We start from the raw sequence: 26,953 nt of genomic DNA, 5'->3' as shown, positions 1-26,953 counted from the left end.
GATTCTGGCAGATAATTTGAATTATCTCCTCAAACTAAAAATGCCTGGATTCCACATGGTGGAGCTATGGCAGCTGAAAGAAATATTAGTTTCAAAAGCAGTTTGCCATGTGGTTGGGCAGCAGTGATGGGGAAGATATTCTCTGACAAACAGAGATGCACTTTCCCATGGGGCACATAGAATTACACTGTCTTTGCATATGGTCAATTTTTCTATGGACTGGACCTGTGGATTCTTTATATTTTTGTGCCTTGGTTCTGCTGATTCCTCTGTTTCAGTTTGACTGATAAGAGTTGCACTCTCTGTTCTGTGAATTGTTTTTGTTGCAAACATTGGAGATTACCACATGGAGGATATGGACGGGAGCGAAGTGGATCACTCCCATCCTTATGCTGTTTTTATCACGCGATTGCAGGAAAGATTATCACATACATTGTGCTTATCCCATCATTATCCTGTAAATGAAGTCGAATTGTCCTGTCAGTTTTCATTAATGGAAACTTCCATTACTGAAAAGTGACAGGCCAGTTCCATTTCACTGCAGGATAATGACAGGATAAGCACGTCATCGTCTGATAATCTTTGCATGATAAGGACAGGAACAATCTGCTTTGGTCTCATCCTTTGTCCTGTGTGATAATCTCCATTGTTACAATATGTATATTTTGTAGTGTTTTTTGAGATGTTATTCAGTGAGGTTATTCAATAACTTAATGTTACTCTGTGAGGTTTATTATCTCATTCTGATTTTTTCAACCTGCAGCCCTCAGCTATGTTTGACTGCAGTTCCCCTCATCCCCATCCATGATGACCAATGGCCATACTAACTGAAGCTGATGGAAGTTACCATATACCTGTATAATGCCATAGCAACTTTGCATTTAGAATAACATTATAAGATTATGGGGTTTAGTATTATATCCCTGTAGTGCTGATTTAAAAAAAAATATTTTCACCACTGTAAAAAATAATGTATTACATTAATGGGGCATAACATTAACAATCAGAGATGTGTAATCTCTGATTCATGGGTTGAATGTAACCTATTGAAGTTGCCTGCCCACGCACTTTGAAAGGCCCTGTCCCCTTTCCCCACAGCCTGGTGACTGATGGGTTTCCTATACCTTATCTCCTATCAGTGTCTGAAGAAAAGAGCTACCCCCTTCCTCCAAGCACTGAGGTAGGCCTTCTGGGGATGGTGGTGTTCTTGGCTTCAGTATGGTCCCAGTATTATGCTATTTCATTCTCATCATCATTAAAAATAATCAGAAAAGTTATTTAGTGCTACAGCTGGCCCTCTGTATCCACAGATTCAACCATCCACAGCTTGAAAATATTCAATAAATAAATAAATAAATAAATAAATAAATAAATAAATAAAGTAAATAAGTAAAAAGCAAACCTCGATTTTGCCATTTTATATAAGGGCCCCTTTTTATTATCCCATTGTATACATAGGGACTTGATAATCCACAGATTTGGTATCCATGGTAATCCATGGGACTTGTTAGAATCCATGGAGGGTGCTAGAACCAGACCCCAGTAGATTAAAAATGATTACAGGTATGGTGGTCACTGCAAAAATTTTAGTTAATGTGAACTGAGCTATGATCCACTCACTGCATGAATAACAGCACATTTGTTGACTGTGATCTTATGTCAATTGAGTGTAATATAAATATGCACTGCTGAAGTCATATTATGCTTAGATTATGCAACCCCTATAGTAAATACCAACATAGTGCAACCTATGTGGATCAGTGGCAAATGTGTATAAGTGACAATCCAGTGTAAAAATTCCAATGCATAGGGTGCAGAGACAGTGCATATTTCCATGCTACTCTGTGTACTTTAACACAGCACCATGTGTAGCACCTTTGAGACTAACTGACAGAAAGAAGTTGGTAGCATAAGCTTTTGCTTCCACATTGCAGAATTAAAACAGTTTAACACAACTTTAACTGCCATGACTCTATTTTACAGAATCCTGTAAGGTGCAGATAGTTTGCTGAGGCACCAGAGCTCTCTAGCAGACCAGGCTGAATACTTCACTAAACTACAAATCCCAGGATTTTGTAGGACAGAATCATGGCAGTTAACTTGGAATCAAACTGCTTTAATTCTGCAGTGTGGATACATCCTAAATCTACTGTATTTGCTATACAGCACCACATGCACCAATGAATAGTACCACTGCACAGCATATGTACAGTTCCACTTGTGCCAATGTCAGCTGGATAGAAATGTTGCATTGTTTTTACTGCAATTTATACTTGTGTATGTCACTAACAGGATGTTGTTTATTATGTGATTAAGCAAATATCTAAAAGACACTACATGGTAGAGTTACATATTCTTTCTCTCTTGTCATGGGAGTAAATTCCACTGTAGGGAAGACTCAAGGCCTGAAGGTGAACATAATCTTATATGTTTCAAGTGACACTATTTGGCACATGCCCGCCCCAATATGTAACAGACAGTACTTTATTGATTCTTAGGCATTTATCAGATGGGGTCTTTGCAGCTCAGATCCGGGGCTTCTGTGGATCGGGCGATTGGCATTCATGTGATAACGAGAATGTATTTTCATACCTGGTAGTTTTAAATGTGAGCCCCTTCCGTGGGACTTCCGAACTGAATCCTTACTGGCTCCTCATTTTGGCGCGTTTTGGCAAGTACGCTAAATAAGTGGATTGACGCGATTCGCATTGGGGCTCTGTTCGATCTCACTGCGAATTGGTCTGGTGTGGAATCCCAATTTGCTTGTGCTCCTGAACACCATCGCAAGACCCCTGTGTTGCAAATCTCCCATGACGCCCTGCTGCAATTTGCCCCATGTACTTCCGGTGGCCCTTTTCGCTTTCAGGGCAACTGGGGCTCCATTGGAGCTCTGTCTCTGCTTCCCTCTCCTTCCTCGCTGCAACTTCTTGCGGAGCAGCCTGGCCAGCGTGCTTTCTCCCTCCCTGCCTCTCTCTCTCTCTCTCTCTCTCTCTCACACACACACACATATCCCTGACAGCCAAATTCAAAGGGATCCTCCGTGTCAGAGCCCCATCCATTTCATCCACATGTACATCTATCCTCCTGTCAATCTCCTCATCTATTTCATAAATGCACACACACAGAGACACACACACACATATCCCTGACAGCCAAATTCAAAGGGATCCTCCATGTCAGAGCCCCCATCCATTTCATCCACATGTACATCTATCCTAAGGATGTATACTAATGTTTTTGAAATAGATGTGAAGGAAATGAAACATGAGGATGGAGGGAGAGATGGAACTCCCAGAATTCCATAGCCCTGAGCCAAGGACCCCACAACAAACTCCAACTCCCATAATAGTAAAACTTTATTTTTAAAATAATAATAATAATAATAATAATAATAATAATTTAGGTTATTAGTTTGCTGAGGCACCAGAGCTCTCTGGCAGAGAAGGCTCAATGTCTCTGGACACTACAGTTCCCAGAATTCCATAGCACTGAGCCAGGACAGTTAAACTGGAGTTAAACTGGATTATCTCCCCAGTATGGATGCAACCTAAGAGAAGGCAACTGAATGACAGGAGGATGGATGTGTGTCTGTCTGTCTATCTATCATCTATCTATCTATCTATCTATCTATCTATCTATCTATCTATCTATAAGGGCTTTTGGACTTCAGCTCCCAGAATCCCAGGCTATTGGGCAACATGGCTGAGGCTTCTGGGAGCTGAAGTCCAGGATCCTTTAAAGGGCACAGTTTGGGGACCACTGGGATAGATGTCGATGTGGCTGAAATGGATCGGGGCTCTGACACGGAGGACCCTTTAAATTTGGCTCCCAGGGATGGGAAACTAGAAGGGAGGAAGAAAGGTGCAGCTGTCATTCACGTGAGGCTAGCATTCGCATGAAAGTGGAGCCAGATTCCCTTCTTCACCCCAGAAGTGCAAAGGTTCAGGATGCCTTCAGGGCCCCACTGAGCATGTGCAAGGGTCCCAATTCGAATCGTTGAATCCCCATGGTATGCACCGGTGTGGAAATACAATTTGCATTCACTCCGCTTTGCCTGAATCCGCATCACGTGACTTCCTTCCATTTGATTCCCCGTCAGTTCGGAAGGGCATCGGAACAGTGACCAGGTATGAAAATACATTCTCGTTATCACGTGAATGCGAATCGCCCGATCCGCAGAAGCCCTGGACCTGAGCTGCAGAGACCCCGTCTGATAAATGCCTTAGATTCTTTGTAAGAATCTGAATAATCCATACTAGCAATCCATACTAACATGAGAATATGGCACCCTCTTGTGGAATACCAGAAGCCTGCTCCCAAAAATACAGCCTGGTTGCTTCAGAGTAATCACCCCCACATCAAATGTATCCCTCTGGTATTCTTTTTGTCTTCTCATTTTGCTGGACAAATTGTCCTTGCAGAAGCAACCATGCTCTCACTGGCCTTTGTTGTTGTTGTTGCTATTGTTCCAGCCTTGTTCTCCTCCCCTCCCTGCTAAAGCCTAAATACTCTAAAGGTACCAGATCCATTCTGATCTTGGAAGCTAAACAGAGTCAGCTCTGGTTAGTACTTGGATGGGAGACTGCTAATGAATTCCAGGAGCTGTAGGCTATATTTCAGAGGAAGGGACTGGGAAAAGCACCTCTGAGTATTCCTTGCCTAAGAAAACTTTATGAAACACTGTGTGTATGTATATATCTTTTATTGGAGTGGCGAGATTTTAAGGAGCTTTAGAAGTCTGTAAACCTTACAAAGTTCTTCAGGAATGTGCGTCCATGGTTAAAATAACTTACAATGGATAGTTATATAAACTCAGTTATAAAACTTTGAGGAGCAAGACAGATATCTTGATAAGAGGCCATGTTCACTGAATTAAACCTGAGCTCTCTGTACCCATGGTAGTGACTCAAGAGGCTAAGGTTTCAGGCTTTTTGTAACAAAGTTACATTGAACTGGGGAAATATCTCTAAAAATAAAGCACAGTTTTTATCATTTTGAATACTTGAGGTGGTTTTCTACCACATCTCCCACTAATTTGCCATGTTGTTGTGCCTTACCTTATACTAATCTCATTTCCCCAGTATTGATTTTAAAAAAGAATAGTTCTTTATACTCTCACAACTTGTACAGTCACCCTTCCTAATAAAAATATATGGATGGGCGACCTCCACTATTTGCAATGGCGTGCACACCCTTGCTGCGCACACGGGGACTCACTCCATTCAAGCCTATGGGGGGAGGACCAAAAACGGAGGGCCAACTGTTTTTCTGTTTCTGGTTTGCATTTTAAATAAAAACTTGTAACTGAGCTAATGTGGATGAAGGTTTCAGTTGTTGATTATAAGGTGCTTAGGCTAAGAATCCCTGGTGCAATGACCTGGTGCAATGTGATGCAGTGGTTAAATACCAGATAAATAAACACTATGATGTCTGTGATTCTACTAGTAAGGGACAGTAACAAGAGCAAAGAGGAATAGATGGTCTCCTTGAGGCCAGTAAGAGAGAAGAGATTCTCTATACAATTCACCTCCTCATATCCCCCCCCCCCCCAATGCATATAATACTTTTTCATGTTGGAAGATCCTCCAGCTCATTTTGTAGTTGTGTGGAATTTAAGCTGTTAAGCAGAAATCATGGACAAGATAACATCTGGCCTTTTAACATTTATCAATATCAATTACAGCTTTCCTCTCCTCCAGTTTGCTCATAGCAGCTTATATGGCTCTCTTCTTCCTTGATTTATGTTCACAAAGACATTCTTGTGAAGTAGGTTAGGATGTGAGAGAGAGTAGCTGGGCCAAAGTCATCCATGGGGTTCCATTGACCAGTGGGAACTTGAACTTGGTTCTCCCAAATCGCAAGTCCAACACCTTAACACCACATTGGCTCTGTTATACTGACCACAATAGCTGTGTTAAAATAAAACCCAAATTCAAAATATTAAGACAGAAGCCAAACAAGATTTTTAAAGTAATGGAGCACCGATTTTTCTTGGGTATTCCTTGGGGTCTAAGTGTCAGCATTTAGTGAAGAGCCTGCATCTTTGCTATGTCCAGCACATTAGCAGGAAACATGAAAGCTGATTTCTAGATAAACAGATCAAGAGATGATAACTTTGTTATAGGGACTTCCAGTCCAGTGGTCTAGGGTTGTTTCTGTCAGAATATGCCATCACGCATGAACTCCCCTGTTCAAATTCAAAAGTCCCTGCCTTACCCTGACACCATTGTGTTAGAAATCCTGTTGAAACAAAAATCCACCCCATACTCCTCTCCTGTCATCTCAGGCAAAAGGATGCAAGGAAAGGAACTGGGCTATATCCTTTGTGTCCAGAGGTTGGAGAAGTTACTTTTTTGGGATTACAATTCCCAGAATTGAATGTCTGTCATAGTGCATCACGTCACTACCTGCTTTTTTGATCAGGGACCTATCCTGGTGATGTTCTCTGTAATAAAAGGGGACAACTTGTCATTGTGACAAAATAGGAAACAGCTAAGGCTTTTGGGAGATGGAATCTCAAAAAAAGTAACTTTTCTCCAAGCCATGGACCAGAAGGAAATACTGGTATTATGTGTGATCACTATGTCTTTTCCCAAGTGACAGGTGGTGATTCAGTGCATGCAAAATCACTGAATACACCCCAGGGGAAAAAATGACACCAGCCTCTTCTGTGCACTTTTTGAGTGATAATTGTGTCTCATGCACAATGTACAGTCACACCACAGCAAGTTCAACACACTTGAGCACTACAAAATATTGTAGCAACAATAATATCAGTGGTCAGGATTGTTCCTGGTATTAGACAGAATGAATCTTCTGCTTCAGATGGCAAATACTTAGTGGGCAGCAATAGCAACTCTCTGCCCAGTAAGGAGCTGTTGTGCCACATAACTTGGCCTGATTCCCCAGACTGGCCCTCAGATATGTACTGGGAGGCATTACCTCATTGTCAGTACAGAAATAAGATAGCAGTCCAGTCAAGTTCCATATGTGGAATGGAGGAGGCAGAGATTTTGCTGCTTGAGGCAGAGCATTAAATGATGCTATCCGCAACCATGCAATTAAAGGTTAATTTCATTAATTGTTATGGCACATCAGGCAGAAAATCCCATAAGCAAGTCTCTTCACATCTGGCAGTACAAATGTAAGAATAACAAAAGAAATAACTAAGAACTTGCTACCTCAGACCTAATACCTGTGAAGACTTCTTCACTTTGTTAATGATGTGGCTGACCCTATAATAAGAGGTGATACATTTTCTTTCATCTCAGGCAGCAAAGTATCTTGGTTCAATATTTATATAAATATATGGGGTGGAGAGTTCAAAATGAATTGACTTAAAATGCACTATGCAATAGTGTTGAGTTAAAAAACATTTAATCTAGTTAAAATCTTTCATTCCTCTGTCACCATATGCAAGTACACATGCTCAGTCACAGAATTATCTAAACTGATGCATTATTTAATGGAATCCAAAGAAGGAATATAGGGAAGATTCTCATCCAATCCTTCAGCTATACAAATCCAAACAAGCACTAAATATTTACACTTAGGCTGACATCCAAAATATTTCTTTGAAAATTTAGGAGAGAGCAAGCAAACTTCATTTTTTAAAGACAATTGCTAATTTAGTCTTTCCTGTGCATAAAATTATGGTTTCCATGCCAGAAATGTGCTTTCTATGAGGAAGATAACACTTCTATGCCAAACATGCCAATTTCTGCAGAGCCAATTTGATGCAGAGCAAATACCAAAGTGTGAAGATTCTCATCCATCCAGGATTCTCCTCATCAGGGGAAAGCTCTTTTCCACCTGGGATTAGAACATGTTTGAATAGTCTTTCCGTCTCTCATGAATAATCATGCAGCACTTATTTATAGATTTGAAGGAACTCAGTAATATGCTGCATCCCTCACTGAGCATAAGCAAGCTGAAGACTGTAAAGCATTTTACATGTTAAAAAAGATATAATCAATACTACAAAATGCAAATTCACAAGCAAAGAAAACAGTGCATGGATTTTATTGTCACTGGAAAAAATAATTGGTATACTGGAAGGCAGTAGGAAAAGAAGGAGACTGCACTGAGGTGGATTGACCCAATTAAGAGAGGCACAGGTCTGACTTTGAAAAACCTAAGCTAGGCAGCTGATGATTGTGGCTGTTCAAGATCTCTCATTCATAGGATCACTGTAAATCAAAGGTGATTTCATTACAAACTACAATGAAAATACATATACCACATACACTCGACTATAAGTTGACCGCCTATGTAAGTAAAGGGGAGATTTTGGGTCCTGAATTATGAATTTTGGGGCTGTACAGACAACCCCTAAGGGGCGGCAGGACACCGCCCCTTCCTAACCACATTGGAGCTGTGGCAACCACATGCCGCGTCCCTGATCTGGCCTTTCCATGGTGCAAAAAGGAGCCGCAAAAAAGGGGTTCCTTTTTGAGCTGTGGAAAGAATGTCATAGCTGCCAGCACTACAGCTTTTCGGTGCTCCTTTGGCACAGCACGTGTACACACTGTGCCAAGGGAGTGCCATGACACCTCCCGCCATACAGTGGGGCACACAGCATCATGCTGGCATGGGGGCAAAATCGGCATGTGCGCTGTGTGGTTGTCATGCACCCACTCCTCCCTGATTCTGGCATTTATCTCTGGTCTGTACAGCCTCTTTGATATGTCCTGTGGATAAGCTGAGAGTAAAACTGAGGGACATGTAGCAATGGATGTAAAGGGTGAAGCAAAGGAAAATTATGTCAAAGAACTTACAAAATTCTGGTAGGCATAACTGTGCTCACCCTAAAGGCTGGATGAATGAAGCAGAAACTATGGTGAATCATGCCTGTGTGATGTGTGGGGGTGGTGACAGGCACAAGCTAAGAAAACACACACATGTCAAAAAGGATGAAAAGGCAAAGCAAAGAAAATGGTGCCTACATTAGCAGTGATTATAGCCTTTAACTTTAATGTGATAACTTTGCCTGATTTTAAACCAGAAAATCTGACAAACAGACACAGATACCTTATTCATATCCTGCAAAGCCTAATTCCTCTTGGCACCATAGAAGAAATAGTAGAGGTGGGTCAGTGCTTCTTTTAGGTGATCCGAGGATGGACTATGCTTTTGCCTTTGAGAAGGGAATGGTTCATTTTTTGATAAAGTACAGAGCTTAGAGTGACCTGTGGATAAGTTGATACAGGTTTGGAGGGGGGGGTTTCAATGTTTTTGATTAAAAATTAGACTTATACATGAATGTATAAAGTATGCATCTTAGGAAGAAGGATATTGTGGCAGAGAGTGTTAGAAATCAGATCTTGTATGCTAGAGTTGTAGCTAGATTAGAATAGATTTCTAAATAATTTTCCTATCTAAGGATGGAGCTCATATAATAAGGACTTTGTTCACTGAGCCATTGGTATCTTTGCTCCTTAGTCCAATCTTGTGTGCCACTGCACTGTACTTATTTCAAACAGAGATATAGTAAAATCAAGTTACATGTTTGGCCTAAAACTCCTGGGGTCACTGTCCATACTGTCTGGGGGATTCTAGGAGTTGTAATACAAAAAGGTAACTTTCCTGAGTTCTCAGACAAATACAAGGAGATAGAGGTGTGCCGCAATAGCCTATAGTGCATTGTCATGACATCCCACTTGCAAAGCTTTGACATACATCACCAATGTATTCTACTCCAAGGTCTATGAACAGTGGTGTAGTGCTAAATCATGAAGTATAGGCATTCATCATGAAAGCCATGTCCCCAAATAAAGACCAAAAATGCAGGCAACTGTTCTGAATCATATTAGCAAACAATTTCTAGCAAATCTTTCTAGAAATAGGTCTAATGTGAAATTAATGATCCTTAATTCAGGAGGATGCCACCTCCAAATATTTATAGTTCTTACAATTCTATGAATACCAGGGACATTTGAGCACAATAGTGTTGCTAGAGAAATCTGTTAGCTTGCCATCTACTGTAAGGATTATAGCTAAACTCAGGCGCCGTTCACACTGCCTTATGCACCAGTTTGCAACCCGCTTTATAAGTGGGTAGTTCACACCGGCTCCAGGTTTTGCACACCCAATTCGTGCTGGATCCGTGACAAATCCTCTTTATTGCAGATTTTCGGATATTGTGTTTTCTCCTGTTTCTTTTTGGAAAACCTGTGTTTTTCCATGCTGCTGCCAATGTGAACTTGTCCCCGATCCTACTCAGGTCATTTTAAGGGGAGGGATTAAAAGACAAGGATAGGGGCAGATGGGTGGAACAAGCCTGTCCCCACTCACACAGGTTGCTTGGCAAGCAGCATTTTTTACAAGCGCTAGCTGCCAGTTCAAATTTCCTGCTCCTGGGAACTTGTAAGCAACCCCTCTACTTTTGTCCTGCATGTAAATATATTTATATGTATATAGTTTTAACTGGTTAAAGTGAAAATTTGGTAAAATGTGATTTTTTAAAAAGAAAATTTAAATCTCTCTCTCTTTTTTTTCTCTCTCTCTCTTCTATAAAATTTAACATTTAAATTTTATTTTTTAAAATAACCTGAGGCCTCTCCTTTCTCTTCCCACTGAGCCTCATCCCATTCATCTCAGATCTTCCACTGAGCTCCAGTGTTTTAAATGGACACAGGCAAACACTAGTGCCAGTTTCTATCAAAAGGCAGTTGTTTCTTCCCTCAAAAAGTGTGACCTGGTGCTAACACCCCCTAGTGATGCCCCTGTTGCCAGGTAATTTGCACAGAGGTTTGAGGTTTTGATGGATGTCAGCCAGACAGTATTGCTCACCTGGTGCAACTCCTCCTGGTCAAGGAGTAGCTGTTAGGTTTGGGGGGTTACAGCTCAACACTGGCTGGCAGCTATTGTACAATCATTGTGCAAGGTAGTAGTCGGTACCTCATTACACAATGCACACAAAAGTAGTTATATTGGTGTAACCCCTGAGGCCATTTCACACTACAGAGTTAGAGCACTGTGAATCCACTTTATCTGGTATGGATCCATCCTCTGGAATCTTGGGGTTTGTAGTTGTAGTCCTCTCTCCAAACTGCAAATCCCAGATTCCATAGGATGTTGTCATGGTGCTCATCAGGGCTGGCTCATCCATATAGGTGAATTAGGCAGCTGCCTAGGGCGGCAAAATTTAGGGGCGGCCGCTTGGCGGCCTTTTTTGTATATTTTTTTTGTGTAATTAAATAAAATTAAAGTGAAAACTCATTACATTTTGACTAATTCTCAATACTATGACGAGAGATTGGAACCTAAGTTTTATGTCATGTTTAGCTTTAACAAACAAAACAGTGGAAATCAAGGGGTGAAAATAATTATGAGCGGTGACAGAGGGTGCCAAAATATTTCTCACCTAGGGTGGCCATACACCTAGAGCCGGCCCTGGTGCTCATAACACTATAATTGTGTAGTAACTGGGCCCCCTGGTTACACAAGTATATAAAAGATTCCAGTGAAGGCACTAGTCATGCTCATTTGGGTTTATGAGCTTCCACAGTTCACAAATGAAAATTTCAGTGTAGGACAACACTGGGCTCTGCAAATAGTATTTTTCCTGCACTGTGCTTCCATTGCCTGTTGCCTATCCCTAGTTCACTTTGTTCCTATTCAGCAAATGTACACTTCTCTCTCCCCCACCTTTTCATTATTTGCCTCTCAACCCCCCCCCCCCCCATTTCTCTTCATTGTTCTCCATGTCACCAAATGTCATTTGCTTTCTAAAGATGTCTGGCTTGGAGCTTATATACTGCAGGGCAACTAAAGCCCACCCATCATTGCTGATCCAGTCACATCTGCTCAGTCGGGCGACAAGGTTGGGGCTTTTAGAGCAGGGAGAAGCTAAAGTTCACTTTTTTTTTGCTGCAGAGTATCAAGAGACAAGAGGAGTACATCCTTCGGTGGACCCTTTCTCTGTGGCAAGTTGCCTGCTTGTTGGCATTGGATTTTCTTTTCTAGCACAGCAGAATTTGACGATGTTAGAATTTTAAAGACCAATGTATTATTATTCCTTGTCATCGTCGTCTTCTTCTTCTTCTTCTTCTTCTTCTTCTTCTTCTTCTTCTTCTTCTTCTTCTTCTTCCTTCTCCTCCTCCTCCTCCTCCTTCATAGATCTAAGAATTCTTCTTCAGTTTACTCATCTAAAGTTTGGGACCATGACCATTTTTCCAATGTGTTCCTAACATGTAGAAACATGTTGGTAAAAATAGCCACAGTCTCCCATTTCACATGCACCTCTCTCTTTGTGGGTACCACATGTGGGAAAGTTGAACATGCAAAGGCAATTTGAACAGGGTTTACTTTACTTTACTTTAATTTACATTAAATTATACATCCCAGTGATTTTCAGTAGATTTGGTGTCATTTAATTTCTAGTGGGATTCCAGGAAAAACAATAGTTTCTCCAGATGGATGTCTAGCTTTACCAGCACTAAAAGGATGGCTAAGGAAGAGTATTGAAATACTTAGCCTGCTTTGGTTTTCAGGTAATAAATTTTAATGTCTGGATTATGGATACATCGCAGAAGTTAGAACAGAACCAGCATAGGATTTTTTTTTTTAAAAAAAACAAGAATACTTGTGAGTTGCCCAAAGTATTGCAGTTTTCTCCAAGGAGGCAGTTAATGAGCTGAGAACACTCTGACCTATTCCTTGTCACAGTCGCTCTCCCAAAAAAAGATAGAATAAATATTTTGAATGTTCTGATCTTATTACAGAATACTTTTTGTGGTCTCATCTAAATTTATCATGATGCTTGAAGAAAATTAAGCAGGAAGCAAGCATGCATATATATAAATTACTCAAAATGAGGAAGATGAATTGGTTTTTACCACAAGGAAAAATATGCACAATATAAATTGGGTTGTGCTGTGAATTGATTCCAAACTAGCAACTGAATTTGCATTGTGGATGAATACCTTGAAGTCGGAATGATTATTCTAGAGGAATGTTAAATGAATGCATATACACAATATATGAAAAACAATATAGATAATGCATGTAGAAAGCACATAGAAAGTATCTGTCTATACAGAAAATAAAATTTCACCTGCTTCTTCAAATCATATGTACAAAGAAGTAAAGGTTTACATATTTTAGCAACTTGGCACATCCATTTAGATGTTCATCTCATTTTTGGCCTATAGATACGTTGTAGGAAATGAACTTTCACAGAATGAGTCTGATAAAATATTGAAATGTGTGTGAATATACAGTAGTCTGATCTTATGAATCTCTGTGTTCCACCACACAGTTTTGCAACTGCAAACTGCTAAATAACAATATATGGCAATGGTTTACCCAATTCTGCTGGTGATTAAACAGAAACTCATAAGACTAGGTGGTAGGACTGTTTCATCACATGGCGCACCATTTTTTTAAATCATGTGCACCAGTGCTTTTAGCAAGATCCTGTGTGCTGCAGATGTAATGCATGATGAGTTTACCAGAAGGTGGCTCAGAAGATGGCTAGATTCTTGTTGGATTGTAACTTTAGTAGTTGCTTTTTTAATTTTTTTTAATTTTTTTAAAGTTTATTAATTTAAAACATACACTATAAAATTCTAAAATCAAACATACAACTACAATCAAGTTTCCAAATGATAATCAAAAATTCTTCAAAATACATCAAAGTAAATTTCTTAACTTTCTAAATTTCAGCATATATATTCCTTTCTGTTTTTCAATTTCCTTCCTTTCTTTATCTTACGCAACCTTCCTTACTCCATCCTTCCATTTCTATTCCCCCTTACTTTCTCTTTCATTTATCTTCTCTCCTTTCACCCCTCCCAAAACTTTCTCTCTTCTCCATCTCTACCACTTTTCTTTCTTTCCTTCCCATCTCTCTTATAACCCCTTCTCCTACCTTCACTCACATACTCCGAACCATCTTCCAACTTTCTTTCATCCTTCTCTCTATCATACTTACTGACTTCCCCTTCCTTTGATCTCTGTTTTCCTACTTCATCTTTATTTGTAGTTGTACAATTTTTATGATTTTTACATGATTGTGTAAGGAGATACTCAAGACCCCCCTATGAATGCAGTTCTCTGTTCACTTGAAGCACAATAGGTTGGCTTAAAAGATGGTTCAGGGTGTAGGCACTGAATCCCCCTACAACCGAAAATGGCCACTGCAATAGAATGGTGCAGAATGGCCATTATAATGTTGCTTCTGCATGAGAACATTAGCACTGAAACCAGAGAAAGTTATCCATGAGTGGGGAAATTCTGCATCCACCTTTGAGATGCAGTTAGGGAATATAAGCAGGTTTTTCATTAGCAAGTGGAGAAAAGTTGTTAGGTTTTGCATCAGATATTATGCTGTCTGATTATGATGTTTGTACAGTGCTCCCTTCAGGATTAAAAAGGATTTGTACAGTGGTCAATTCAGGACTGCAATCCAGAGCTTCTGAATCCAACACTGCGTATGCTATTTACTTCGCTGGGATGTGGCTTGTGATTGAACTTTAAATGATTATTGGTTGGAGCTCTTAAAAGACTGCAAGAACTAGAATGTAGAATATATTGAAGTCCTTTTAATATAACTTAAGACTGTCTTCTTTTAAACAGCCTGCCAGAAATGGGTGACTGGAGTTTTTTGGGGAACATTTTGGAAGAGGTGAATGAACATTCCACTGTCATTGGCAGAGTCTGGCTTACGGTGCTCTTCATTTTCCGCATCCTGATCCTAGGCACTGCTGCAGAGTTTGTATGGGGAGATGAGCAGTCGGACTTTGTGTGCAACACCCAGCAGCCGGGTTGTGAGAATGTCTGCTATGATGAGGCCTTCCCCATCTCCCATATCCGGCTTTGGGTACTACAGATCATCTTTGTCTCCACTCCCTCGCTGGTTTACTTGGGTCACACTGTACACCATGTAAGGATGGAAGAGAAAAAGAGAGAGCGGGAACAAGCAGAGAAGGCTCTACAACGGCAAGCTGAAGGAGATGATGAAAACTCATCCCTTGATCCAGACCATAAGAGTCCAATATCTACCAAGGAAACCAAACGATTCCACCTTGAGGGAACACTTCTCAGATCCTATATCTGCCACATATTTTTCAAAACACTGTTTGAGGTGGGATTCATCGTGGGTCAGTACTTCCTTTATGGCTTCAGAATTCTTCCTCTTTACCGCTGTGGCAGGTGGCCTTGCCCCAATCTTGTAGATTGTTTTGTGTCTAGACCTACAGAAAAAACTGTTTTTATCATGTTTATGTTGGTTGTAGCATCAGTGTCCCTCTTTCTCAATCTTGTGGAGATCAGCCACTTGGGTCTTAAGAAGATTCAGAATGCCTTCAGGAGACCAGTTCAACAACAGCCTGTAGAAACCCTAGAGAAGCCCCTTCACTCTATTGCTGTTTCATCAATCCAAAAGGTCAAAGGTTACAAGCTGCTGGAGGAGGAGAAGCCAGCATTTCACTACTTCCCTTTGACAGAAGCGGGAGTAAAAGCTGTACCTGTTCCTCCTTCATTTAATGGGTTTGAGGAGAAGATCAGTATGGAACACCTGGAGGACATTCCGAGTGTCTTTGAAGAACACTTGCCATCCTATGCCCAAATGGATGAACAGGAAGAGGAGAAAGTGGAAGCAGGAGAGGAGCCAGAACAAGGGGTGGCTGAAGAGGTCCAAGAAGATGAACAAATAGAGGAAGAACTGACAGAGAAAGTGGAAGAAAAAGTAGAAGAAGAGAAGCACATGGAGGATGAGCAAGAGCTAGGGCCAGAGCCTTCCGGAGAGGACACAGCCCTACCATCTGTGGATCTTACAGCTGACACAAGACCCCCTAGCAGGTTAAGCAAAGGTAGTAGTCGGGCCAGGTCAGATGATCTGACTGTATGAGGGTACTGGCTCAAGTGGTCCTGACATATATACATATATACATACATACATCTCAGAAGTTTTAAAATGCTAAACTGGTCATTTTAATATTGTTCCTTATCAGTGTTTTTGGTTAGAAAGGTGCTGCAAAAGCTTAATGGCCTTCTCAGTCCTTTTTATCCAGCAGCTGGTGCTAGCTGTCATGTCAATCATTTCCTCTTCCTTCTACGGCACCTTTTAAGGTGGATATGGAGGGCCAACTGTATTTCTCTTACAAGAAGGGATATAAAGAATCAACATTGTTATGTGATATCCAGATGTTTCCCTATGGCAGAGCAAAATCTGCAGTGTGATTTGTTTAAATTCCCACTCCCATCCCAGTGTAGTTCTTTGGCCGCTTAGCATTTTGTCTGTGCAATAGATCCCTATCATGAGACACAGAGAACCTGTTATGTGACTTTTTGTTGGTGTTGGTACAGAATCACAGAGTCATAAAATCTTATAGTTTCAAGAGGACTCAAAGGCCACCAACTTCTTCTGCCATGCTGGAATATACAGTTTCAGCATTCATGACAGATGCAAATTCAATCTTTGCTTAAAGACCTCCAAAGAAAGATAGCAGTCCCCCCAGTCTATTCTACTGTTTGACAATTCTTACAGTAATAAGTTCCTCCCAATGTTAAGGTGGAATCTTAGAGTTCCTGCTTGGCAATATAATTCTTGCACTGTGGTATGCAGAATGTGTCTTCAAGTTGCCTCTGACTTCTAATCATCCCACCCTAGAGTTTTCTTGCCAAGATTTATTCAGAAGAAATTTGTCACTGCCTTCCTCTTAGGCTGAGAGAGTTTGATTTAGCCATGGTCACCCAGCAAGTTTCTATGGCTGAGTGGTGGTTTCAACCTTACCCTCCTGGAGTCTAGTCCAAAACTGAAACTACTCATGTTCTCTAATCTTTATAATGGTGTCATCAGAAAAGCAGGAATATCGCTTTTGGGAGGTTTGTGAAAGAATTGGGTTGCATATTTCTTTCTCTTCATCAATGTGACCCCAGGGAAACAGGATGGGGAGTTTAGTCTGATCTATTTGGAGAACCAGGAGACTGAAACTCCCACATTCCTTTACCAGTGACCTTGCTGAATGGCAATGCTAAAAGTTGGAGGCAAAAAGATTCTGAGGGCCAAACATTCTACTCCCCTCACATTTGAAACATGAACTAGCCTCTCCTATTCAATACGTATATTTGTTTGTATGTGCCTTCAAGCTGCCTGTTATAGTGACCCATAAATTTCATAGGGGTTTCTTGGACAAGTAATATGCAGAGGCGGTTTTGCCAGTTCCTTCCTCTGAAATTTACCATTACAGCACCTGGTATTCATTGTCAGTCTCCCATCAAAGTACCACTAGGGTTGCCCCTGCTTAGCTTCCAAAATCAGAGAGAGTGTGTGGTGCCTTTAAGACATGTAGGCTGATTATATTTTACTAGTACTTTTAAATGCTACCTTAACTATGTGGAAGAAATTGCCATTTAGAACTTCTTCTTTTTTAAAGTAAAGATTTACCAGGATTCATATATTTCTTCATAAACTGACCAGAAAAAAATTGAGATAAAAACATTTGAACATGAAACAAAGAAAAACTGACAGTTTGCTCATCTGCATTTGTGGTGTTGAATTAGACTTGCTGCCTCTATTATTCCCCCTAGAGAGACTCCTGATTCTTAAAAATAAATGAATTTATTTTTTAAATAGGATGGAAAATTTTTATAAACTTGGATAAGGGAGAGAGGGGAAATGATACATTGATCCATCATTAAATGTTCCATTATGGTAATTTTGGAAACTAAAGCAACACAGGAAGAGCCTACACTATTGCTCCGAATCCTTCTACCACTGTGCTGCCCCAGTTTCTGAAGATGTATGGGCTCAGCTCATATCATGAAGGTAAGGTTTGAAATTGGATGGAGAGGTTATGCTATTGTACAGCACTGCACATTTCACTACTGTCTGTAATGCATCATGTCTTTTGTGCTCTGTGTTAAAATATTTTCTTTAAATAAATTGCAATTGTATTGTTTGATGGTAAACTAAAAGTTGTAGTTTGCCTATGGTTACATTTATCCCTAACTGGATCTTTTCTAACCAGACTAAATGAAAACGTTTTATTTTGGTATCAAAGACAATACCCAAACATGACTTGTGATGCTTTGTGCTTTGCACTTATGTCTTAGATGCTAAGATGCTTTGTGCTTTGCACTTATGTCTTAGGTGCTAAGTCTGACTGTGCAGACTGCATGGACTACTCTGGTCTTCCCATCATTATTTCCTGGTTTTGACAGGATGACCCTGTGTAGAACCACTGCAGAATGAAGCTTTCTGGATATAATTTGGACAGACATCTGTTACTTTTCCAGAACACAGTGCAGAGAGAGAAATGCAAGAATGGCTTTATAGGACCAGACCTAGGTACATTATCTTGATGTCTTCAGCTCTGGGATGCTCACAACTAAAATGAAGGCAACAAGTATATATGGTGACAAATCTTCTAGTTTCTCTGATATCTCCAAAGAAATACAAAAGGTCAAAATAAATATTCTCATTGTTAACAGTATGAACTGCTAGCATTAAACAAAAAAGTCCACACTAGGCTGTCACAGAAATGGTGTGCAAGCTGTTTTGTGACATTCTGATTAGGTCTGATAAAAGTATGTGTGCATTTGGCAGTTTTTTCCTATGGGACCAAAACAGCTACGGGCCTAATTCCCATTTACCTGTTACACTGGGTTCTGAACCGAATCTATGATTCGGTTTGGCCCTGAACATGGTTCTCATTATCTTTGCACCAGAACAAGGCCGGTGCTGGAGAGGCTGCAGCAGGGACATAGCCAGGATTTTAGGAAGGGGGGGGGGGTCCAGACTAAGTGCCACCATTATATTGGGGCTTGGGTGCAGCGGCGCAGCTGCACACACCATTCATTTTTCTAATGGAAGGGGGGGGGTCTGGACCCCAAGAACCCCCCCCCCCCCCTTGGCTACGTCCCTGGCTGCAGGAAAGCCCAGGTGGAGAGGCCAGGCCATGCAGAGGAGAAAGCCAGGCCGTGCAGCGGAGAGGCCTGGGGGACAGAGGAGGCAGCCTGGGCTGGGAGGATGGAAGAGGTAGCCTGGGAAGAAGGCCAAAGATGGGAGGTGGCATGGCTAGGGCAGAGAGGCCAGGGAAAAGCTGCTGCGGTTCGAATCCACCTGGCTCCCACTTGGGCTGAATCGATTTATTTCTGAATAAATCAATTCAGCCTAAAAAACACCCCATTTTACCAGCGTCTTTTTGATGCAGGTTAAATGGGTAAAAACCATGCTCCCCCCTTTCCGAATCACTTTAGCAATTCGAATTAAGTGGTAACCATGGTGGTTTAAACCGAATCATTCAGAATCACAATCCGGTTTAAACCATAGTGAGAATTAGGCCATAATTTATTTTGTTTGTTTTAATGATTTCTATCATTGAAAATGCCAGTTGCATTCTAGTATGAGGGCTGAAAATAAAAATAAAAACAAAATTTTATGCTAGGCTTGGACAGATGACCACTTGCACATGAACTGCAAGTCAAATATTTTTAAGAGGGTGGAGACAGATAAGAGAAATGTGCAGGTATGCACTTTTGCTGGCTCTGTTTTTTCCATTCTCCGTAGCTCAGCAAATTCTCTCCAGTTTGAAACAATGGAAAGGGTTTGCTGCAATGGAAGGTATAATCCATTTCACAAAATCCCTTTAGCATGAATTGCCAACACACCCAGAAAGGGCCCCATAGAATTTTTCATAAGCTTGAGAGTTGTTAGTATCTAATTCAGAGGTCAACTGAAGTCAGGGATTTTTCTCCATATTCATTCCCATGGTATGGGATCAGGCCTTTAATCCCAACGTCTATTCTGTTCCTCTATAGATATCGCCCTTTATAGTTTCAATGGTATGTGTGTGGAGGGGAGAGTTAAATCATTTGCTATCTTACAATGATCAGCACAGTTCCTGTGCTTTGGCTGCCTTGATCCAACAGAATGGCTGAGTTACAGTGTCATTAAAGGTGATTTAGGTCTGTTCACTATTTTTTTGGAGGGAGGGAGATTATATTTTTCTGTAAATAATAAATCTCTTCCTTGGTGAGTTTTATATAAATACAACTTGGAATTTCAGGCACATTTTAGAAATATCCAAAAATAGAAAGGTTATCTGCAATGAATGATGGGTTGATTTAGTCCGGCATTTTGCTTCTGCTGGGCACCTCTATATGTTCAGAAAGTAAGGAAGATGACATTTTTAATTTCTTGCCAACAATTTGTCATTGCAATTGGTGCACATCTAAAGTCTGATTCATGAAGAAATAAGAATGAGAAGGAAAAAGATATGAGATACAGAACTTAAGGCAGTCCAAGAGCTTTATCACATGGGGCTTAAACCGTTCCCCAGCGTGTTCTAGTGGGGGCGAGCGGGGGCGCGCACGGAACGCGATGGGCACCGGATGGGGCCCAAAACGCGACTTTATCGCATGGGGGGCCGCCGCCGCGCGTTCCCGTCGCATCCCAATTCGGTTCCAGAGGGCACCATTTCTGGGGACGCTTTGAAACAGTTCCCAGAAATGACGACCTCTGGAACCGAATTGGGACACGATGGGAACGCGCGGCGGCAGTGGCGTTCCCCCGTGCGATAAAGTCACGTTTTGGGCCCCATCCGGTGCCCATCGCGTTCCATGTGCGCCCCCGCTCGCCCCCGTTAGAATGCACTGGGGAGCGGTTTAACCCCCATGCGATAAAGCTCTATGTTTTTCCCTCAATGTGAAAAAAGCGTTCAGAAAAAGAGAAAACTAAAATTATTGATAGTTCATAACTCCAAGGTATTCACAACAAGCAGATCCACTATGTTGCTGCAAATGTTAAAATAATGTGTGTGTGTGTTTTAAAAAAATACCTACAGAATATATTTGTGATTTTATGTGTGTTCTATGTGTCCCTCCCCCCATTTTTTAAATGTTTTTATATGATTTTGATTTTATTCTTTTTATCATCTGTCTTTTACAAATTGTTTGCTGAAGATCATGAATAAAGATTGATTTGAACTGAAAATGTTAGGGGAAACGTGTGAAATATGTAGAGCCAAAGCCTCATGGATAACAGAACTATGGGGAAATGTACATTTTTACATCTCTGAAAATCTAGAAGCCACTAAAGCAAAAGATTTAAATATGGACTATCAATGGAAATGAAAATGTGCTGTTATATAGACAAGATATAGATTTATCCTTATCCAAAGACAAATGTCATCATATAAATTGGATTAATAATTATCTGCAACTTTAATCCACAAAGCTACACAATTAATGCCACAAGTACAGATACCTTCTTGTTTTGCTTGCTGGTCGTAAATGTACGTTTGAAAATAGAGATGATTTTTAAAGAGGTATCTGATAGTGAACAAAGACCCACTCTTAAACACAGAGATTTCTTAATGTGCATGGTCTAGATCCCATTGAATGCTGGCAGAGTTTTACAGGTATCTAGTGCCTCCTTGTGTGACACTTTTGCTCTGGGCTGTGAACAGTTGCTAGATACCTCCTTTTGCAAGGTAAAAAAAGAATGTGTGTGCTAAGGTGGGCATAACCTTTGGTTACACTAGTGCAAGTCATCAAAAGGATTTCAGTCAATGTCTGCAACTCCTTTTGTGATGTTTTCAAAAGATTTAAACTCATGGCTGACAAGACCACAAATAAATTAAATATCATGCAACAGAAGCTGAATAATTGCTACTGGTGTTTGCAGCACATATGTACTGGTTTCATTTTTATCTTGCCTTCCTTCCAATGAACATAACGTGGCACACATGCTTCATCTTCACAACAAGCCTGCAAGGTAGGTGAGGTTAAGAGAGAATAACTCAAGATTATGTATAGTTGTTCATATGAGCAATTCAGTATGCCTTCTTTATTCATTTATTTATTTATATTTATTGATTTATGTTAAATAACAGAAAATATTGCAGAAAGCATCTGCAGAATTGTGATGCAAACACATCAGCCCCTAAAACAAGGTGGGGAGATATGTAGTCTTCCAAATGTTGACTACAATTCTCATCTGTTTTAGGCAGGACAGCCAATGATAAGGAATGATTGCATATTGCAGTTCAATGTGTAGAGGTTCATAGGTTCCCCATTCTTGCTTTCAAGTTGTACATGTTGTATTTAAATATATGAGAATAGTCAAGAAAGACCTATTGTTAATTTATTCTAATGTCCTTAATATGTGGCCGAAAACTGATAGATCGTGCATACTTTCTGCTTCTATATCTTACCGGATTCAGTCTTGAAGATGGTTATTCTCAACAGACACTTGTCAAATACAAGTATGGCAGTATCTTTCTTTCTTTCTTTCTTTCTTTCTTTCTTTCTTTCTTTTTGTTTCCTGAAGATGAGGATTCTTTTCCCCAGAAAACAGAATGGATAATAGTTCTAATAGTGGGGGCTGATAAAATATCATGAGAAAAAAAAAACCCTGAACTTGAGGCTGTAATCATATACACACTCACTAAGTCCCATGCAAATAATAATACTGTTAACCAGTTTGTTTTTTAAAAAGCACAAGTTGAGAGTTCTTTAGCATCAATGGGTAGATCTATAGAAGATTCCTTTGCAGCTCATCCCTCACAAGGGTGTTGTTGGGACAAATGAAATGGAACTCTAAAGAAATTGGAGCAAATTTGTCTAATATCAAGATTGCTTGAATTAATATATCTTTACATATTGGGAACTGTCAACACCTAGGTCTGACCACATAACACCAGTGCTGAAATCTCTTTACTGGCTGCCAATCAGCTTCCGGGCGCAGTACAAGGTGTTGGTTATTACCTTTGAAGCCCTACATGGCTTGGGCCCAAGTTGCTTGCGGGAACCCCTCTCCCTACACAACCCGCCCCACAGTCTCAGAACATCCAGGAAGAACTTAATGGAACACTATAACACCAGGTTAATAACAACTTCCCATAGAGCATTTACAGCCGCAGCCCCTAAATTGTGGAATAGTCTACCAGAAGAGGTCTGTCTTATTACCACCTTAGATGCACTTAAGATGGATCTCTTCCGGCGGGCATATCCACCTGATTCTACATAAGACAATTAACTTTATCGCATGGGACTTAAACCATTCCCCAGCGCGTTCTAACTTTTACAGATAGTGGACTGAAACAGAAAAAAATAGGTCCAGATCCAGCAGGATGATGGCCAAGTAGAGCTTTGAACATTAGGCTACCCAGGTCAAATTCTGGCATAGCATCCCACATTGGCTCTCTGTACTTAGTAGGTGAGTTGCAGAGGTAGTGAAGTGATTTCATTAAATGCCCGCAGAAGATCTGTTTGCCATTGTTCACTATTTTCCTGAACATGCAGTTTTGCCCTTAAAAAGAAACCATGATCTTTAATGCTGGAGAGCAGCATTTTTTGCTGTTCACAGACAAAGCTGCCTTTCAGAGGCCTGGTGGAGAATAATTCCAGTGTGAGCTCTTCTTTGTTTGATAAAAACAGGCACATAAATGGAAATGTTAGTCCCTTCAGCAACTCTGCATCATGAAGGAGAGGGGAAAGGTGTTGATTATTAGAGTTCTATTGCCAAAAGGGGGATGATATGCTGAATAAGTCATACAAACAAACCTGTCTACCAACCATATTATTATTATTTATTTAAAATAAAATATTATTTAATATATTTTAATTTTAAAGGTGTAATGTTAAACATAAAGTACTTCTTTTGGCATAAGTACTAGTGAACTCAGTGTTTATTTCTGAAAAGGTATGTTCATGGACGTGCCACAAAACTGCTTAGATCCTCAAAACTCAGAAAGATGAAATGGACTTGGATTTATTTATGCTATTTTAGTGGTTAAGTTTTTATCTTAGTGGCTTATGTAGGTTCATAGATTGCCTTACTATACTCTGCAACTATCCCGATTTGACAGAGGCAGGCCTGAATCTCACTTTTTCAGATGTTCTTAAATTGTCCCAGTTTCTGTCTCCTCCTCCCACTTTCCCCCTTCCTTCTCAGTTTGCTTCAGTTGCTGCAAACTGTGTTTGAAGTACATAAATAGTTTGCATTCAGTTAAATTCAGCAGGGACAGAGAGGAGAACATTGTCATTTCCTGTAGGCTCAGGAAAAATCAAACTGCTGCAGCCTCTCCTAGCTTGTGTGCTGTTGCTCGTTAATAACTTTTGTCATCTTGACACTCTGATGTTGCTTGGCCACATGTCCCAGCTTTCATCTGTGAAAACTGATGAAATGTATGTGCACGTATGATCAGAATGCACTGGAATGCGACATGCCACCTCCTGAATATCATCTGGTGGTAAACCTTGACAAGCTGTGACAGTAGCAACTGCAAAAAATGCACAAATTTAGATAAAATGAGATGGGAATTGGCCAGGGGGCAGACTAATCTGTGAAATGGCCTATCTGAAAACTGCTCGGAATTGGAATTGAGTCAGGGGAAGTCCTGGACATGCAAGAACAGGTAGCCAAGGATCCTTGCGCAGAATTCCAAGTAGTGCTCCATGACTATCACCAAACATATCTGTCCCTGCGGCACCCTGGGTAAAGATATACTCTAGCCCCTACACTTCTGATTATCTTTGAATGCCTAAAAAAGATTGTAAGTTCCTGCTCCATTAATTGGAGGTCAGACTGTAAAGTGACATGTCAGACCTAGACTTTGGGAGAAGTTTACTAATATGGGTGGCTGCAAAAATGCAAATGTAAAAGCAGTCTGGAATAACTTGGTTTCCCTAGGAGACACAGAAATCCCACCAAGAGCATGAAGGATGCTAGGGAGGAGGACATATATTCAGGTTTGGAAAGGCTGCCTGCCTTAGAAAAGAAGACAAGAGCAGCCAGATGACCTCTCTGTGTATGGACAATCCTGAGTCCCTCATGTGGGACATTGCTGGATAGAAACTCCTAATATCCTTCCTTTGGGTTTATGCTGACCAGGGCTGATGAAGTTGCAGGGCCACAGTTCCCATCTTGAGTCCTAGTTTTGGGGAAAAGGTGATGTATAAATTAATTGAACAACAACTGTTCATCCCAGCGCTAGTGGATGTCACTTCCATTTATACAAAATATGTCTCCTCTCATTCTGCAACTCTTCATGGACAGTTGCCAAGTATAGCTGCTTTTATTGGCTCTCCTACTCTTCTCTTCCTAATGTCTTCACTCTCCAACACTTATCTTTTACCATGTTTAAAATCCTGTGCAGGTCATCTGAACTACAGATGAAAATAATCTAGCAACATGTTACCTTGTTCCATCCCGGAGTGCTGTAAATCTGTGGTTTTCCATTGGAGTGCATGTATATATTTATTCTACACCACAGAGAGCTGGGAACTTTTATTGCTAGAGAAACAAACATTTCAAGAATGGTTACCAAGACATCTCCAAAAACAGAATATAATCTGGATTGGATATAAAAATAACAGTGAATTACTGCTGGCAACTGATAAAATCTATTCCACAAAAGATTTTGCAGCTGCTGGGAATATTAATTCCTACAAAAATGGAAGAGAAAGTGTTTAGACAAAGTTAACCTTTACATTTCAAAAGCTTCACACTTGCCTCAGCTCCCAGTTACTATGGGTAGGATTTCCCCCTTTGAGTCAATTATGTTTTCATGTTTTGTATAAAGGAAAAGAGCAATTTGTACACACCAATTCTATGGGGAACTGATACCCTACTTGTGCTGGCATATCTGATGGTCTCTATATTTCACCAGTGTTCTAGCTAGTATAGTGCCAATGTCATTACTCCTCAGAATAATTATTAAAACTATGCCATTTTTCAATGAACAAAAATAGAAATGAAATTAAGCTGAAAAGAGAAAGCAAGTCCAATTTAAATGGGTTGCTGCTGGATTGATGCTGGGGGTTGGGGCATTTTAAACACGACCCACAGAGAATCAGAGAAACCTAGAGTTGGAAGAGACCACAAGGGCCGTACAGTACAACCTCCTGTCATGCACAAATACACAATCAAACCACTCTTGACAGATGGCCATCCAGCCTCTGTTTAAAAATGCTCCATCTCTCCTTGCTATTAACCCCACCTCATTTCTTCATAGACTTTCATTGCCTGGTTAAAAGCTGTGCAGTTACCTCATTCAGTATGTTCCACTCCTGTTCACTCTAGTGCACTTATTTCAAGTAGCGCAATGTTTATACATTTCATTTCTCCTTTTACAGTGTCTAGCTTCCCCTGATCTATGTTTCTCCCATTCCATGCTCCTATTTGCTGTGGAGCTTTGGACTTTTCTTTCACCTCCGAGCAAGTCAACAGCTGCCTGACTGGAGTCCAGTTGCATCATTAGGCACAGCGCTACTTGTCTTCTACTCTTCTCTAGTAGCTCATAGAGTGCCTTCTGATCTGGGGGTCTCAACTTTTGTCACTTATCTCATTTCATTTTGGATTGCCTCACTATAGGGTTTTCGTGGTAAGACATTCAAAAGGAGTTTACTGTGCCTCCTCTGCAGACTATTAACATACGTTAGCTATGGTGCCATTGCTGTTGTCTCTGAGGCATTTATCACACGGAGGTTATTGGAGCTAAGATCAGGGGTGACTGCGGGTCGAACAATGCAAATTGACATTATAACATGAATGTTTTATCATCACACCTGGTTGCCCTTCCGTTGCTCTTCCGAATCGAGGGGGAATCGAATCCAAGGCAAGTCACGTGATGTGGATTCAGGCAAAGCGGAGTGAGTGCAAATTGTATTACCACACCAGTGCATACCATGCAGATTCAACTTGATTCGAATTGGGACCCTTGCGCATGCTCAGTGGCACTCTGGATGCATCCTGAACCTTTGCACTTCCGGGGTTAAGAAGGGAGCCTGGTTCCACTTTCATGTGAATGACAGCTTCACCTTTCTTCCTTCCTTCTATTTTCTCATTCCTGGCAGCCAAATTCAAAGGGGTCTTCCATGTCAGAGCCCCCATCCATTTCAGCCACATCGACATCTATCCTCTTGTCATTCTCCTCATCTATTTCATCTACATCTCTCCTTCCCTTTGTAACAGTTGCCTTCTCTTAAGTTGCATCCACAC

At 40.7% G+C, this 26,953-nt stretch overlaps 1 protein-coding gene across 1 annotated transcript; it reads left to right on the top strand.

The window, feature by feature from the left end:
- Positions 1-14,590: 14,590 nt before the first annotated feature.
- Positions 14,591-15,853, top strand: LOC149319703 (gap junction alpha-8 protein-like). Its single transcript, XM_089508141.1, has one exon. It carries the CDS (start codon positions 14,591-14,593, stop codon positions 15,851-15,853), a length of 1,263 nt encoding a protein of 420 aa, XP_089364267.1.
- Positions 15,854-26,953: the final 11,100 nt, after the last annotated feature.

Source organism: Sceloporus occidentalis, unplaced genomic scaffold (genome assembly GCF_023333645.1).
Source record: "Sceloporus occidentalis isolate IW3139 unplaced genomic scaffold, rSceOcc1.0.p SCAF_2, whole genome shotgun sequence".
In the NCBI taxonomy this organism is placed as follows: domain Eukaryota; kingdom Metazoa; phylum Chordata; class Lepidosauria; order Squamata; family Phrynosomatidae; genus Sceloporus; species Sceloporus occidentalis.
The sequence above is the reverse complement of the archived record's forward strand: the minus strand, read 5'-3'. Positions and strand labels throughout refer to the sequence as shown.